The 18,535-nt window shown below is 39.2% G+C and overlaps 1 protein-coding gene across 1 annotated transcript in view; it reads left to right on the top strand.

The window, feature by feature from the left end:
• Positions 1-18,283, top strand: part of fto (FTO alpha-ketoglutarate dependent dioxygenase) — a 115,357-nt gene extending 97,074 nt beyond the window's left edge. Inside the window, exons 9-10 of the mRNA XM_043245498.1 lie at positions 16,541-16,681; positions 16,785-18,283. Of these exons, the coding sequence (XP_043101433.1) occupies positions 16,541-16,681; positions 16,785-16,791 (148 nt within the window). The 3' untranslated portion in view covers positions 16,792-18,283. The remainder of the gene's footprint in view (positions 1-16,540; positions 16,682-16,784) is intronic.
• The last annotated feature ends 252 nt before the right edge of the window (positions 18,284-18,535 follow it).

Genomic DNA, 18,535 nt, shown 5'->3' with positions numbered 1-18,535 from the left:
TCTTCATGTTTCTCATGGCTGAAGTGAATCAGTAAGAAAGACATGCTGCATGCTACTCAGCATCAGCTTTTTGTGTTAGGTAAGGGTCGCTGTGATTTTGCCAAGACATTTTTGTTGATCCTGGATCAACATTAGTGTCCAAAAATGTAAACTACCAATTAAATAAATTATAAATACCAATTCCTACTCCTAAACCTATCCCTACCCAAAATGTTTTCCTAAAATCAGTGTGAAATGATAGCTGATTAACATGGGTGCAGAAGCACCTGACCCTAAAACAGATATTTTCTGAAAAAATGATCCGTCAACTCTGATTGGTTGATTGGAATGTTGTTCCAGGATCAACAAGAGTGAACATCTTGTACTTGGTGAAATCACACTAACCAATAGGTAAGTCATATGGAGGATTGATCATAGTTTCGGCTGCTGTAGCAATTTGAAAACTGTTGAATTTGGATGGTAGTCAGAATTATATTAAGCAACCTCATTGCTTAATAAAACAAGGCTTTTTGGATATCTCTTCATGTGCTGTGTGAAAGCAAAACAGAAAGTTAAAGCTGAAAGTTTTAGTGGTAGATAAGCATAAATTTGAGTGTTTTAGTGTTTAAGCACAGGCAGTGTTAGCAGCCGCAGGCTGGATCCCCGCTGGGCCCTGCTCACCCAAGGCTCTTTCCCTATTGGCTGCCTCCAGGAGATTAAAGAGAATAAATGCCACCTGATTGGCTGTTTAAAATTTCATAAGGCTTGCAAAATGTATGGCAATGGCTTGTTTTTTTTGTTATGCATATTGTAGTAAAGTTTAACCTGTTAAAAAGGGAAGGTTTTTTGATGTTGGGTTAATTTGCATATAGACAGTGTCAGTTTCATGTTCCCATCAAATGTCAGTGATATGTGCCGTTTTATTTCAGTTATAGTTTGCTTTGTTCTGCAGAAGGTAAGTGACTGATAAGCAGTTACAACAGATAAAATTAAGCGAACAGTACTAACAATTTTTGTTTTAATCCAATTTCATGTAATAACTGTTTAAAAAAACAACTATTTTCTTGGCAGTCAAAATTGACGCACATTTTGACCTAACAGAAAATTAATAACCTCTAACCCTAAACCTAATTTAAGAATTATGTACTGAATGTTAACTTAAGCATGATGGTCATTATGACCAAATCACAGCCAGCTGATATTCAGACAGCGCTCTTGTTGCATTGCTTTATCACGGGCCAAAAAACAACAACTTTAGTTTGCATCAAAATATTGCTGTCTTCTCTTTTTCATAAGCCTCTGTTGAATCTCCCAGGGTGCTGCACAGTATTTTATTCAGCTTGTCAGAAGCGGTAACAGATCTATTGTGGGATGATTATTACAGAATTTTTTGAAAGCCACTGATCAACAGAGCAATTAAAAACAATGAATAAGGCATCCAGCTTTAGCTATAGCTTAGACAATGCAATCCTCTCCTGGTGGACATGTTTGTTTGAAGAGAAGTGGGGAGAAATGTCACTCTCTTTTTTTCTTTCTCTCTTTTTCTCTCCATTTTTTTTTTTTTGTGTGTTTCTTTAACCATCTGGTATCTTGTAAATTCTATTTACTCCTCTTTCAGCACAATATAAGGTTGTTTATGTTTGTTAGGTTTGGCATAGATATGCGACACTGTTTCTCACTGATATGGAGATCATTTAATAGTGCCAGCAACATGTGTTTAGCACACCAAACTAAACCAAGTGCCAAAGGCAGAGATCCAGAACTCAACCGTAATTCAGAGAGAAGAAATAGACGGAGAAAAAATTAATACCCAGAGGTATGTTGGGTGTTAAAGAAGCGATATAGGTAAAATGCCACTTAAGGGGATAGCTCACCCCAAAATGCCATTTTGCCATTATTTACTCACCCTAGTGTCATTCCAAACCTGCGTGACTTTGTTAATGACTATTGATTTTAAGGTAATTTCTTTCATGTTCCACAGAAGGTAAGTCATACAGGTTTGCATCAACATAAAGGAAAATAATTGTTTAATGTTTTGAATGAACGATTTCTTAAAAGCTCAGTCAGCAACATATGTTTTCATGCTATCCATTGCCACTGAAGGATTGCAACTCGACACTCAGTGGATGTATTTCACTGTGAAATACAATCATATAACACGAGCGAATTGCGAGACATGTGGCGTTTGTCATGTACTTTGTGTCAGGATGGCACACATGCCACCTTATGAATAACTAAAAAGCTAGAAAGGGGCAGACTGATGTGTGTGTGTGTGTGTGTGTGTGTGTGTGTGTGTGTGTGTGAGGTGGTGTTGGTGCCAGGTTCATGCTAGGCTCTGCTGAAGGCGATATGCCTTAGTAAGATCCTGTGTAGGATAAGCAGAGGAAGCTGGCAGCATTAACATACCGATGCCGGAGGACTTGAGCGGAAACGCCTCTTCAGTGCCTGTCTTCTCTTCCCTTCTTATTTCACTTCCGTATGTTTCATTTTAGCCCTTTATTCCACATGTGTGCTTTCTCCTTTCTTCCATGTTCTCTTCCTTTTCCATATTTGTGAACATCACGCTTTTGTGCCACACTCTTCCTCTGCAGTGTTATGTTGCAAATCCAGGTTGTTACTCAAAGGGTTTCGCCATTTTCTGTAGGTAGTTAGAAATACGTGGGTAGGAAGTTCATGGCAAAACTGGAGAGCGATAGCTTGTTGAGTCTGTTCTCCTGTGTGCGTGTGGGCTGAAAATTACACACGTAAAAACAGTTTTAAATTCCATAACAATCAAAACATGGTGCATTAATTACCCAGAGACACTGACTAACTGTTGTAGCTTTGGTGGGATGTTCCTGCTAACTAGTTTCTCAGTTTACAGCTTCTAAATTGTATTACATTTGCAATAACTTACCAGAGCCAGTTTGGGCCTAACAGCCAATAAGGGTATGAAGTCCGAGTTTCCTCAACGTTTTAGTAAACATCATACATAATTAAAACACTTTTTTTTATAAAAAACTGACTACGATTATGACTTCATCTCATGTGAATGTAAACAATCCCCATGACTCTTCACAAAAACAATAAATAATAAAAAAGAGTTAGAAAATATTAGTGCTGTCAAACAATTAATCACAGTTAATCGTATCCATAGTAAATGTTTTTGTCCACGTAATACATGACTGTGTACTGTCTATATTTATTATGTATATGTAAATACAAACACTTTCATGTATATAATGAAGAAAAATCTAAAATATAATAATAGATGTATGTATATACATGTAAGTACCTTTTACATATGTATACATTTATATAAAACACTTGCATGTGATTAATGATTTGACGGCATTAATGACTCACTATTGTTGCTATGTGGGACATTCCTGCTAACTTGTTTGTCAGTTTACAGCCTCCAAACTGTATTACATTTGCAATAACTTACCAGAGCCAGTTTGGGCCTCACCCCAGAGGCATTTCATTTTCAAAGAGCATCAGAGAACTGAGTTGAACTTGCCTTTTACTGCCTGTTCGACATGAGAGCTACTCAGAGGATGCCGCTGTTCCAGTCGGAGAGAGTGTGTGCGATTCCCTTGTGTTGACTCCTTGTTCCTGTTTTGGTTTGTAAGAGCATCTGTTGTTCATGTCGCTCCCCTAGTCTGAGATTTGAGCATAACCCTGGCCTGTCTTTCTCTTTCGTTCTCTCTGATTAAAGGTAGGATGGTAGTGGCGGCCCGTGTGCTTTTTAGAGCATTAAATCCAGCCTCTGCAGATTTGCACGCCTGTCGCTCAGCCCTGTCAGGTGAATGCCAGAGAGACCGAGAGAGGTACCAGGGTCCACGGAGCTACATGGATAAACCATTTGTATCTGTTCAGTACTGTGAACAGCGATCAGACAATGTACTCCCACGTCTCATGGGGTGCGGTTAGCTGTGTGTGCTGTATTTGAGGCGTGAGTGATGTGTGGGGTGGACAGGCTGTACCCACAGGAGAGGACCATGGGGCAGGGTGCCACGGGGAGCCACCCACATCATGTGTCCTTCCCTGTAGCTGCCCTCCAGCGTTCTCTATATAAACTCGTCTCCTTCAGGTTAGCCACAGTAGCATCTTTGAGTGACTGAAGCTGTTTTAGCACTGGCCATATTTGTGTTTTTTTTTGAGGTGGTCCATATTAGGTTACTTCACAAAGCAATGTTTCTGATAGAAATAGATGCTAGGAGTCATTAGAGAGATAACTTTTTTGCGCTTTTGCAACACACGATTGAGTTATTGATGTAGTTTAGTCTTTATTTCTTTTTAATTACAGTATTCATTAGGAATGCATTATTAAAACGTTAGCCGGAGTTGATCATTTAGAATTTATTTCTTATGTATTTTTCGGCAAATATTAAAGTCAGCATAAAATGCAAATGGCTACAGATTGCTACTTCTTTCATGTTGTCATGTATAACCAAGGAAAAGCACTTCTTAAAGGAAAAGGTAACCAAAAAAATTTTCCTCACCCTCAAGTAGTTCCAAAGCTGTATGAATTTCTTGGTCTGCTAAACACAAAGGAAGATATTTCAAAGAAATTTGTAACCAGGCTGTTTTGGTCACCATTGACTTCCATAGTAGGAAAACAGATACTATGGAAGTCAGTGGTGACCCAAAACAGCCTGGAAGATTTTTCCATTTTGATTTTATGGCGATTTTAAAATTCTGTCTGTTGTGTATGAATAAATAATTTTCTCAGACAGCATAGATATCATAATATGCTGTCTGAGATTTGCAATGTGTTTAGTGAAGGGACTGGTAACATAATGTGCATGCTCATTTCCCCATTTTTTTTACATTTTTGAAATGTGCAATATTAGATCATTTGCATCCAATATTGACTGATATGATCAATTAACAATCTGTAATATTGGACCATAACTGATCATTTACCAATACAGCATGCATCCTCAATATTCATTTCACCCACACAGAGTCAGGTACATCCAGAACTGTTATCCACCACAAGGGGACACTCATTACTCTGTGCTAATCCTTATACTTCTTTCTAAACCAAAATGTATCTCTTACTCTATTATGAAAGAATGTACATGTACCTTTGTACATATACTACACATCCTCTAACAGCAGTTCATACCTCACAACTTGAGAAACTAATTGTCGTAAATCACACCCTGCCTTGTCAGTGGGTTCAGCATCCTGTTGAACAGGACGCAAGTTCTAAAGTAGGATCTGCTAGATTAGAAGCAAACAAAAGCAGGTGAGCCGCAATGTTAGCACGAGTAATTTGGTGCTTTTGTGAACTTGTGTAGACTAGGCTTTAGCTCTTGTCAAAAAATAGATGTTTGTCGAAAATGATTTGCCTTATACGATTCTCAGTGCGGGTTTAATTTAAGATCATTATGTAGGGTTGGGTGTGGGTTTGTAGAGTTAAATCTACTCATAGACTATAATTCAGCCATCTGTTTTAACATACATGAAGTAATAAATTAAATCTTTCAAAATGGGTGGGCCGAATCCACTTTGAACCCCGGTCCGGGACAGTTGTATGTAAATGCGCTCAAGGCACCGTCAGCGAGGTCACAGGTGGCGGCAGTAATTCTGTCAATATGATTCTCTGCTCGATTCAGCACCTCAAAACCACTTCAGTGGAGAGAAATTTGGCACGCAGCTCGCACTCTTATTAAACAACAAAAGGGGGAGGGAGCATGGTGTTGTAACCTGTTCGTTTTTAATTAAGTGAACCATCCTCATCAAAAGCTCACCTGGTATTTTGGGTTTGTTCAATAATGATGCATTGAATAAGTGTCAGAGCAAGAGATAATACCGTGGGAGAGGACACAAAATCTTCACATGCCTTGCTCTGAAATAGCAAACCGGTGGAGGATTGAATGAATCGGAAACTTGTTCTTGACAGACAGCATATTGTATTCCATGTGTTTGTTTTTCAGTGAAACCGTGTTTTATAGTGTGTATAATGGCAGGCAGCCAAAGCCTGGCTAAAGAAGCTCAATTAAAGGTAAGACTCTAAGCACACGAACATCGCTTGTGACGTAAAGCGACTAACGCTGCAGATATGACTCACTCTTTTCACCAGATGCCACAACAAACAGATGTTATGAACATATCGGTTATAGCGAGCAAAACGATTTGGCACTGGGTTAGATAAAGATTTTTGTAGGTTGAGGTGAGTGAACCTGCGTGGTTAACATGGTACAGTAAGTCTGCCCTTTGACCTTTATGGAAGCGCTGATTGATGCTAACAGCAAAGAAACTGTTACTTTAGATGACGTTTATCAGCTATGGGAATCTTTGGGAATTGTCCTTATGATAGCAGAGATGCAGAAGGCGAGATGCACACACAATACACACACATACTGTGTTCTTATTCACCATGGGCAAAAATACTCTCTCCCCATCAAATATTCATCCAGGCAAGCTGCTGAATGATTTTCTGTCTGTTCTAGCCGTGTGACTGGAGGTGGACGGAGCAAGTCAGGAGTCATTAGGCCTGAAGAGGCTGCAGGGTCCTCAGATTTACAGGAAGGAGGGGGAATGGATGGTGACATGTTGATGTTGTACTCAGTGTATGTTGGGAGTCCCTTGAGAAGCTAGCCCCCTCTCTTTTATGCTCCTCTTCCTCCTCCTCTCTGACCAGTTTTTGCCCCTTTACTCCATTTTCTCATTCACAGACAGCTTTTAGACTCCAGAGTGACGCAGATATATAACTTTCTATACTTTTTGTCGGCCGTTTCGTTCCAGGAGTGCAGAGGCTAAACAGTTGTGAAGAGTGTAATCTCTCAGATTGACTGGGCTGTCTGGCTCATGCTTATTTGCTCTCAGACACTGGCCTCGGGCCAGCTGAGGGTCTGCGAGTCTGACAACTGAGCCCCTTTAGCGATCCATCCTGCTGTTTCCAGATCAGCAGTTAACCCCTTAAGCCGGTCAACTCGCCGTCCCCCGTAGCTGAGCTCTGTGGGTGAACGCAGCCATCCAACGAGGTTCAGAAAGATTACAGTGTGGTTTATGCAGCTTTAATGGGAATCGCATGAAGCAGAGGAAACAATTACTGCTGCTAAACACAGCGATGCTGAATTATACTTGCAAAAACGTAAAGGTCACATCACGAGGAATCAAATTTTGCTTGATCTTTTGAGATAAAAGAGTTGAGTATACTATGAAAACAATTTTCATGACTTCAACTTTGTCCTGGGTCCAAAAAGAATTAAGAAACCACCACTGGAACAAAAAACTAAATTTGGGAGCCCCATGTGGTTTCTTTGAATTACAAAAAAGCGTATTATTGCCCTGACTTGACATTTTTTTCCCCCATATGATAAAAGGAAAGTTGTATACCATTTAAATCTATGATTGTGCTGTCACTTAAATTACTATAATTATCATGTCTGTAATAATTGTGCAGAACAGGTTTGTTAATAATGTGCTAGCAGGTATTTTTATGTAGTTTTTAAGTGTAAAAGCTAGTGCCTGATTGGGTTAAAGTAAAAATTCTTGAGTTAAGGTGCAGTCACGTTGATTTTTGCAGAAATCTGTTCTGAAAATGTATTAGAAATCCAGTCATTTTTTAAAGAAATCTGCTGATTCAGGAATTTAGTTTGAGGGCGAAAAGGTTATGTGAAATCCCCATGTTGACTGAAAGAAAGTTTGAAAGAGATTTTTGTGCATCGTATATTGCTATATTTTTCTAATGTGATCGCACCTTTAGAGGCTGTTTTTGCATTCCACTGTGCTGTTTTTCCATTGTTTTATGTAAGCATGCAGGACACGGACATGTTTGCGCTCATGTCCTACAACTTTTGCAACTGGCACAGCATTCTGAAAACACGGCATGTTTCTAGACATTACTCATTTTTTCTCCATTCAGCTTCTCTGCTTCTTGTGCTTTTAAACACAAAAAACGACTTCTGTTAGAATGGCTTAAGAGTCAATGAAATCACAAAAAAGTGGAATCAAATCATACCCCGCTTCTCTTAATACACCCACTGACAGAATATTTGCTTGCATTATTTAAAATGATCGTTTATAAAACATGAAATGAAAACAATCCTCATGTACACTGGCATTTTCGCTGCGTTTTAGAAACAATCTCTGTTTACACTACACCACCTAAAACGCATCACATGACCTTTCATGCAGGAACAAGTATAGATGTGTATATATAGATTCTTTATTATTTAGATCGCGTTGTGTTTGTGTGTTTGGAGCGAATGTGAGCAGCCATGCCATCGTTTTCCAAAGTCTCGGTTTTGCTCCATTTACACTGAAACGCTACCCCAGAGTTTTCAAATTAAAATGGGGTCTGCAAAAGTCTCAGTTTTCGACCTTGAAAACACCGGATTAGTGTAAACGAGGCGTAACCTTAGCAAAAGTCACGCATTTTAAAAGGAAAACGCACTAGTGAAAACGATCATAGAATCAAAGGTGCATAAAAACATGCTTGCAATTTAGTACGTTTTTATTGTAATAAGTTAAATGGAGCTGTGTGTTGAACTTTTAAATGTGTGTTGCTTTTACAGCAAGTGGAACATTTAAGGGTTAGAGAAGGTAAAATGGTGATTTGAAAACCAGTTATGCTTAACCTGTTGTAAGTTGACCAAAACATAACAAAAAATGTGTCATGACCTCTTTGAATAATTTTGAACATGTAGTTTCTTTGTGTTTGTCTTGATTCTATACTGTTGTATTGCATTACAAGAGTTTTACTGGAAACTGAAACAAATCTCATGTTTATCCTGCTATTGTGCTTTATAGAAATGTCTGTTTGAATAGGAGCATTGGCATTATCCTCTTTAAGAACCTTCTCCAATTCAATTGTTCATGTGCTCTTTAGTCTCAATGTCTGCGTTAGTCCTTAAGGTATGAGGCCACTGCAAAAACACAAAGGCTTCTGTAAACCCTCATTGTGGAGCTTTGTTTGCGTGTTGACGCTAGTACAGTTCAGACGGTGTAGACAAAGGGCTGGGTACATTACACAGCAAATTACTTTCCTAATATCAATGGATGGGAAATATCCATTCTATTCACTACAAAGATAGCCTGTTTGATTCTGTCAAGCATGTGTTTACCTATCACTTTAACTACAGTGCTTCATTACCGTTAACACACACATCCTTTTAAACGAGCACGCACATGCATGCACACAGAAAATGTGTTATTTAATTTGCTTAATTTTTCTTCCATTTTTTCTCTCTTACACACACTACATTCTGTAAACACGTATCCTCCACCCATTACCCATGTCAGTGATTCTGCTACCTGCTCGTTGCGGTGCCCTGGGGGCCTGCTCGGCCTGACCGTCCCCTTAAACAAATTGTTGGCAGTTCGCAGGCTTTTAAATGCCACGCCGTTTTAATTACTCTATTTACTTAATAGGCTGCAAAAACACTCTTCACTCAGCAGGAGGAGCAGCTGATTCAAGACTTCGAACACCTGGTGGTTGTTCTCTCACATCTCTTTAATTTCATTTTCATTGTTTTTTTGCACTCTGATTATACGTGTGTGATTCACTGCATGCATGCTGCTCATATTTGAACAAATTCCTTTTCTACTATCTGTCATTTTGTAACTTTGTGAGTTCGCACCCAGCACTCTTAAATTACCCCAGCAGCCCATTTACAGGTAGCATGTCCTATTTCACACGTTCTTATTAGCAGCTGTCATTTGTGAAAACATGACAGTTAGCACCTGCGGGTTTCTCAGTTTGACTATTTCTTAGTAACTGAGACCAACCTGTCCTGTCCTCCTGAGTTTTCGGAAGCAAAATATTAGTGGTACGTGTCCAGGATATGTTGGCAAACAGTGGCATTTGTGTTACAACATGGGACTGGTTGTTCCTAATGAGGTGACATGAATTCGTTCATGTTTGAATAGAATAATGATACAGGACTAGTGTCACCACCCTAATTTAGTGTTTTTTTTCCACTTCTACCCTGTAATCATCTAATCACTCGCGCATCAACCGTTGTTATTGTATTTGCCTGTTTAATTTGGTGTGGATGTGTTTATTCACTAGCCGTTGTTGTTCAAACTCATTATAAGGATGCTTTTCGTTACTGTTCTTTTTCTTAGTTATTTTATGTGCTCCCATTTCAGTAATAAAAGGGTTCTCAAAGCATTAGGTATAAAAAAAACAACCTATAATAATTAGTATAAAAGTAATTATTTAATCAAAAAAAGCAAAATTGTAAGACTGTGAAAGATTATTACTGTATTTATTATATTTTGAAATGTCATTTACTCTTGTCCAAAACTGAATTTTCAGCAGACATTCCTCCGTTCTTCAGTGTCACACAATCTTTTAAAAGTCACTTTAATATTCAAAAAAGAATCACATGCCACTCATTCACTCACATACATACCTACCCAAGCACAAACTTAGACATTTACTAAGATTTTCATTTATTTATTTAATTACTTCCAGAGTATGATTTAGAATTTGCTTATCTTTTTATCTTTATTGTCACTTTTTTTAAATTAAATTTGCCCTTGCTGACTAAAGGGCTATTTAAAAAAAATAATAATAATAATAATTCTACTGACCACAGCGTTTTCTCCATCTTCAATACCACAACCCTTGAGTAAGGCACCGAACCCCCAACTGCTCCGGGTGTGTGTTCACTGTGTGTGTGTACTGCTGTGTGTGTGTTCACTGTGTGTGTGTGTGTGTGTATGTTCACTGTGTGTTTGTGTACAGCTGTGTGTGTGTGTGTTCACTGCTGTGTGCGTGCGCGCTTTGACTGGATTAAATGGAGAGCACAAATTCCAAGTATGGGTCACAAGCCACTTCACTATTCACTTCTCTGTAGATGTCCGCTGGACGCTGGTCATGTGACTGTGGTCATGTGTGGGTCAATGAAGCTGCAGTACATATGTCAGAACAGGCACAGGGCTAAGCTTGTGTGTGTCGTGTTTAGCGTACATGCCACGTATGCATACAGGTGTATGTTCCTTTACGTATTCTTGAGACTGATCGTTTTACTGGTGCGTTTGTCAGTTTTCATGTGGCAGACATTTAACATGTTAAACGCAGTGTTAGTGTTCCCAACCTCGCTGTTATCCACTTCCTGATCACTGTGAGATTTATTGGCCCTCAAACACTCCCCTGTGAAAAACTGCAAACATTCAGAACCTCATAACCTCCTTTCCCTCAGGCACTTTTCTCTCTCTCTCTCTCACACACACACACACACACACGCACATACTCATATATAGCCTTTTCCTTCTTCCAATCTCTCCATATTTCATTCAGACATGTAAATAAACACCATCCGAGTGAAAAACCCTAGTGTCTTTTTAAACGCACTAATTAATTTTGGCTCAGAATATCACAGTGTTGTATATGGCAGGCTGTCACCTCAGTAGGTGACAAAATGGAGTGGTTGGACATGTCGGGGCACAAGTTTGTTTTTACCTTGGTGACACCCAGAGTTGACCACAGTCCAGGTGGGACAGTGCGCAAAAGGACACTGAGACCCAAGCATCTTTATTCAAGTGTCATTTAACGCAGCTGACTGACAGACAAACTTGACTGTTGCCCTCTTCACACACTCCTCCTTATTACAACCTGTCTCCGTGTGTACCGGCGTGTCATGTGTGCTGTAAACCGGTGCTGGTGTTGACATCTGGCTGCGTTCTTTCACGAGGCCTGAGGGGGGCGATTGGAGGGGCGTGTGGGATAATTTGTTACGGTGTTAACAGGCTAATAGACGTCCACCTGGTTTTGAGAGTTCATAGACAGCAGTGGCCTCCTCTGCAATCTTCAGCCCCTTTTTTATTACCCCAATTATGAGAACCGTTTAGAGGCAGCCGCTGCGTGTTTTTCATGTCATCTGGTTGGGTTAGGACCCAGACACCCACTCTCGCCACATCAAACGAGCTCGTCTCAGAAAAGGTGTGCTGGCTGGGTCTGTCCCCATTTTCTCTTGCGTTGTCTGCGTGTCCTGTTGAAGAGCTTGGGAGAGCTTGTTTCATGTGGTTTGCTGTGAGCGGTTGGCGGGCAGATGCTAAAGACCTGCTGCATCTGGTGGACTCATTGCCACCCAAATATAGCTCTGCTCATTGTCTCCTACCCACCTACTTACACACGTGGCACACTTTGGTCTGTTTTTTTTTTGTGTGTGTGTGTGTGGCCATTAATTAGGAGAAATGATAAATTAGATGCTAGTTTTATTAGGCTTTCTTAAAAGATTCACTCACATACTCACCAACCCAAACACACACACGCACTCATTTAGATGTGTTTACTGAGATTTTAAAATGATATATCTACTTTTAATTAATTTTAATTAATTTAGTCTAGCATTAGTTTAATTAGTTTAGTATTCTACACTAGTTTCAATTGAATTTTCCCTTTATTTTTTACTACTGTTAACTTTTTGTTAAAATTTGCTGAAAATGAATTGTTATTCTCCCTAAAACTCATTGACGAATAATGTCCGTTCAGATCTATTCAGTCTTTAGTAGTTCAATACATTTAATTTAAAGTTTAGTGCTTACTACCCAATTTGAACCTTATCAGTTCATTTTATTTCACCTTAATTAAATTTGTCTCCAGTTCAGTTCAGAGACAATAAAAAAAACAACAACCAAGTTTTATAGCCTTTTTTCTAGTTTTAAATGAGACTGTCTGAAGAATCTGTTGAAGATGTTATCAGTGTGCTTGTTCATACTCTTATATTGGAGATGTGATTGCTTGCATGGGCCTTAGAGCCAAATCATGATTTATGATCGACTCGCTTGTTTTTGCATGACTCGTTTGATGGCATTCTCTGAACAGGGCCAATCACTGCCAAAAATCGTAAAACTACACACACCCCTAACACCTGTGCGCCTGAAATGAGCAAAAAAAAAATTCACCCCATATGAGTAACACCATTAAATACCTGTAAATTTCACAGCAGGCGTATACAAACCACAGACTTCGTACAGACACGCTGTCGTACAAATAACGCTTATCGCATACAGATACAGGATAGCGCGCAGTCTAACATCACCCTAATGTCCTAATCAAACAGGCCCATTTGTAGCTGTATGCTGGTAAATGATCTCCTGGTGGGCTAATGCAATTAGCATTGTCTCCTGTCTGTGTACCCAGCATTTTAGCCCTACATCTATCAGCGTAATGGCGGTGGGCAGAAGCTCTGATGTTGTCTAATAAGGGCATTTTACTCCCTTTAAGAGTGGGGGGCAGGTAATGTACGACCTCGGAGGTGAAGTCCAGCGCTGTGCTATAAACCACAGCGATATGTCAAAGAGAGGGAAAGTCCAACTGAAAAGAGGTTTTAATCATTTCATTTATCAGTTCGTTCTTGCTTTTCACTCCCCCTCTCCTCTAGTTTATCTCAGTTGGAGGAGGATTCAGAGAGCGAGGGAAATCGATGCGGAGAACATTACAGTAAAATGTATTGATCAGACACAGAGAGAGCCTTGCGTGCCGCCCAGAGATGGCCTAGTGATGCAATGCTTAAAGGAATTTATCCACTGCCTTCTGCATTAACCTTTTATTGACTGCTTTGCCTGTCCATAATTAACACTCACTTTAGCTAAAGTGGTTAGTTTCAGCTGGGAGGCCAGGTGTGCGCGTGTGTGTGTGCGTGTTGCATTGTTCGCAGACCGAGTCGAAGTTCAAGTGCGGCGAATGTGTCGGGTGGGAGTATGTGAGCCGCCCCCCAGAAGAACAGAGGTGATAGATCTCCTTCCCTCCACATTAGCTCGCTATTCCAGCAGGCCTGGCTGTAGGGTTATAGGGTTTCAAAGCAAATTGAAATGAGTGATTGTAACGTCGATCTCTCCTGAGCGCGGGTCAGATGGGAGAGGTAGACTGAATCTCGCAGAGGTTAATCTGTATGGATGGTTGGCATACACTTCCAAATATACTTCCAACAGTCCACACACACACACACACACACATACACATACGCTTTGTGTCTTTACTCTTATCCACTGACTGGGAGTCGGATGATTGCAGGACCACGTTTGTGATTTTCTTTAAACTAAATGATTCAGTTATACATATTCAAAGGGATAGTTCACCCTAAAATGAAAAATGAACAATTGCAAAGAATGTTGGTTACTAAAGAGTTGTAGCCATAGATAGTTCAGTAGTTTTATTTTCCTCATACTATGGAGGTCATTGGCAACCAACAGCTGTTTGGGTACTAACATTCTTCAGAATTTTTCTTTTGTGCTCAGCAAATGAAACAAACTACTTGAACAACTTGAGGTTGTGTAATGTTTTTGTTATGTTTTGTTTATTTTTACCACAAACAATGTCTGATATTCACCATCTTATCTTTTTAAATTACTTATGTTTTCCTTGGAACGCACAAAAAAGTGAATGTTGTCCATAGCTGTCAAGATCATTCCCTGTAATCATTCCCAAGATCATTCGGTAATCTCTCAATACCGTCATATAACATGATTTTCTGCTGCTGCATTGTCATTTTTGGAGTTCAATAATTTTCTGGTCCACATACACTTTTATTACATGGAAAAGTGATCGCACTTTTATACAGATGTGATTGTCAAGAAGTTTCTAATCACATTTGAAAAGAGTTGATTCTTGAACAGGATCTTTTGATACGTAGAAAGTTCAAAGGAACAGCATTTATATAAATTATATGTTTTTTGCAACATTATGAAACGTCTGTACTCTCGCTTTTGATCGAAATGTAATGAATGCTTAACCATCATACGGATTGTAGTGTAAATTATTATCTACATTTATACACCTTGAACATTTACATTGTATTACTTTGTTATGAAATAAGGTCAATCAATGCCTTTAATTGTTAGTTAGAAGCTTGGACATTCTGTTAAATACCTCTGTTTGTATTCCACCTGTCGTTTAAAGATGTAGAGCAACATAAGAAACTATGCCAAATGATGGCACTTTTGTGCAAACCATCCCTCTGAGTGTGTTTGTTTTTGTGGATCTTTACTGCTGGCATTCATTTGTATGCTTGCGGTCTCTTTCACCGCAGTCTATTTACTTCAGTTCCCTCTTCTCTGTCTCTTCCAATAATCCAGTAAATGATGAGAGAGTTTAAACACACACGCGCATGCGTTAAGAACAAGCTCTCATATTATTTATGAACTGATGTGCTACATTAGGGTACTTAGCGCATGTTAACGGATGTTATTGTCAAGCCCTGATGCAGTATGAGGATGATATATTGGAGCGCTATATGCTAATTCCACCCTCGGCGTGTAATGCAGCCTCTCATGTGGCCGGTGCTGTTGGAGAGACAGCACTTAACAGGAGAGCCACTCCACCATTAAGTGGCCCTTACAAAATATATAACCACAAATAGTGTCAGAGAGGGGCTGTCCTCTGACCACTGGACAGCACAGACTCATCCATAACACTGGCCTCCTCCGGGCACCGCTGCGGTCTTTGAGTGGAGGACGATGAGTAGGCTGTAGGCTGTGTTTACTTGAAACAAGTGTTTTCGGGAGAACTTTGAGGATAGTGGTTGTCCCTCTATTAAAGGTGAAGTGTGCCACCAATACCAATGAATAGACTACACTTATGAAATAAGCTATTTTTTTCAGGATCCTTTAAATAATTCATAGAAAGCGTAAAAGAAGATTTTTGGAACACTAAAAATGTATTTATTGTTGCTTTAGATTTTATCTAATTTAATGTCTCCTTGCTCAGTAAAAGTTAATTTATTACAAAATAAATAGTGACCCCAAATCTTTTAACTATAGTATCTCAATATGTTACAATTATTATTTACATCTAATTTACTACCCTAAAATAACCCCTGACCATACAAACAATTTCCTTTTACTGAGGCAGTGTTACACATATCCTTGGATATTCATGTGCAGTTAAAACCTCATTTTTTTATAGTATTTTTGATTCATAACGACAGCAGGCTGTGCCCCTTTTTCTCCATTCTCTTTCTCTTTTTCTCTCTCTCTCTCTCTTTCTCTTTCTCTTCCTCACACACACACATCCAGAGATGCTGAACATTTTCACTAAACACGCCTAGTTTTGTCATATTTATGAGAAACTGTACTGTCATATTCCAGTGAAAACCGCATTGTATATTAATTAGCTGACAAAATGAAATACAGTTACATCAAAGTTGCTGTGGAATTAAAGCCACAGGCTTCACCTGCCCAGGTGTAAATGATTGAGATTGAATCAGCATTGGCCAGGTGTGTTTAGAAGGTGATTTACACTGCTTACTCTTGTAGGATTGCAGAAGTGCATTCCTGAGGCTTTGTTCAAAGAAAGAGTTGAAGGAGTTGATGCCATACCACACACACTTGAACACACACACACATTCTCACAACGTGTCATAAGGGCAGGTTATTGTGTGTCGTAAAAAAATCAGGAAATGAGTGTGTGGACTGCCCCTAGACAAACACACACTTCTTTGTGTGTTTAGGGTAAAATTAACTGTTCACACGCTCCCTGGAAAACGCATCCAGTAACCTGGAGGTGTTTCCCCATCAATTTTATACTGTAAAGACATTTGTAGTGTAAATACACTGTAGTTCAGAAGTTTTGGTAATGTTAATGAAGTTGTTGATCTCCTTTGTGTTCCAATAGATGCCAGTCAAGCTTGGCACAGACCTTGCCCCCTGAGGAAGCGCCTGTCGACCGACCCTATTGGAGTAATGAAGATCCTGACATGCCCCTCCCCTTTGACCTCTCTGAAATCATCAATCGCGTTGAGTCGCTTCTTTGGAGGTGAGCTACAATTACTGTTTTTCCCCTCATGTCATATTTTGGGGAATGTTCAACTATAAATGCTCAAAAATGGACTTTCTTGTGTTTTTTTCTTTCTTCCTAGGATGTGAGGTGTTAGTGAAGGAGTGAGATAAATGGAGAGAACAGAATGTTATGAGGTGGATGTTAAGAGATATAGGCCGGGATGGAGATCACAGGTGACAAAAAAAAACAAAACAATGACACACACACACCTGTTTAGTTTCTCCTTTCTGGCCCGCATTTGCTTGAACATTCACTGTCACACACAACACATTGAGATCCACTCGGATGAATGGACGGATATACGGATGGACACAGGGGTGGATACAGGGTGACATCTGGACGGGACAATTTATTTCCTATTTCCATCAGTATCGTTTACTATCACTTTTAACAGAGTCCATAGTGTTACAATGACCATGCATAGACACATATCAGTAGTAGCATATGATACCTATCCATCAATATAGCTATATATATCCATAAATGTATGTTTTAGTTCAGTTCTCCATATATCCTCTGAAGCTTTTTTTCCCCCATTTTGGACAGGCATTATGTAGATGTATACAGTATACACAGTTCACTTTTCCTCTGTGTGTGTATGAGTGTGTGTGTGTGTGCGTGTGTTTGTCTGCGTGCCATCTTTTGAGGGGGAAAATCAGTTAAAATAAAATATGACATTGCGGGGGTGTATGACATCATCATTAACGGGTGTCATATGCGTGCCGTTGCCTTTCACCCGGCGTATTGTCTAGGGATTTAGTGTGTTTGAATTTGCCCTAAGTGTGTTTGAATGTTTGCCTGTGCGTCCATCTGACTGTTTGTAGGGAGAAGGCAAAGTAAAAATTGTTTGTCTATATAGGTGCATGTAGGTACGAGGTACGCACATGTGTATGTAATCTTTAAGATGGTATTATTTCTGTGCGACTGAATATGAATGTGTGTGTGTGTGTGTGTGTGTGTGTGTGTACATAAGATGTTTCTCTCCCAAGCCGAGTAGTGTTGATAGGCAGCTCTTGCTGAGCTCTCCAAGAGAACTTACACCCCTTGCGTCGCATAATTCTCGCAGCTCATTGGCTCCTAACCTTTCAATAACGCCTGCCTATGTCTGAAATGCTGCCAGTTTCGGGAGGAATGCACTCAAACATCTTTAAACGATTGAAGGATGAAGAAAAGCACTCTGATGTCCTCTAAACGAAAGAAACATGAATGAAAAAGGGATGACTGTTGAAGTCCTGCAGCTTTCTTTATATTTTTATGTTTTTCTATGTCATCAGTGTTAATGTAGAAGATCCATATTATAGTATTTGATGAAGATGCTTAAATGTGTTTTATACTTTTGAAGTTTTAGAGTTGTCATTGGTTGCCAAATATTGTGTTATTGCTGAGTAAATGCTGTGAGGTTGGTATAATATAAATATATATATATAATCTTTCTTTCATTGTGTTTTTTTTTTTTCTTTTTCTTTTTTTTTCTGTATTCTTTCTTCGGAGTGCCACAAGCCCCTCTGCTTCTCTGAAAGCGTTGTGTGTGCAAAGCACTAGTTATTATAGAAATAAAATACAATGCTGGTTTATCTATCAGTGCATTTTTGTTCTTTTTTTTGTATGAATTTGATTTGTATATTAGTAGCGGTGTCTTCAAGTTTTCATTCGAATTTATCAGATAATTATTATTACATTATGTAATGCTTAACAGATGATAATTTGTTTCTTCATTCAGATCTTTAGTAGTGTACATATTTAACATCAGTATAATAACCTAAGTGCTATGTAGTCTATTAATGACTTACTCATTGATGAGAGACATTTTATATAAAGTGAGTTCTGAAA

Source organism: Puntigrus tetrazona, chromosome 7 (genome assembly GCF_018831695.1).
Source record: "Puntigrus tetrazona isolate hp1 chromosome 7, ASM1883169v1, whole genome shotgun sequence".
In the NCBI taxonomy this organism is placed as follows: domain Eukaryota; kingdom Metazoa; phylum Chordata; class Actinopteri; order Cypriniformes; family Cyprinidae; genus Puntigrus; species Puntigrus tetrazona.
This window is presented reverse-complemented; position numbering and strand designations above follow the sequence as displayed.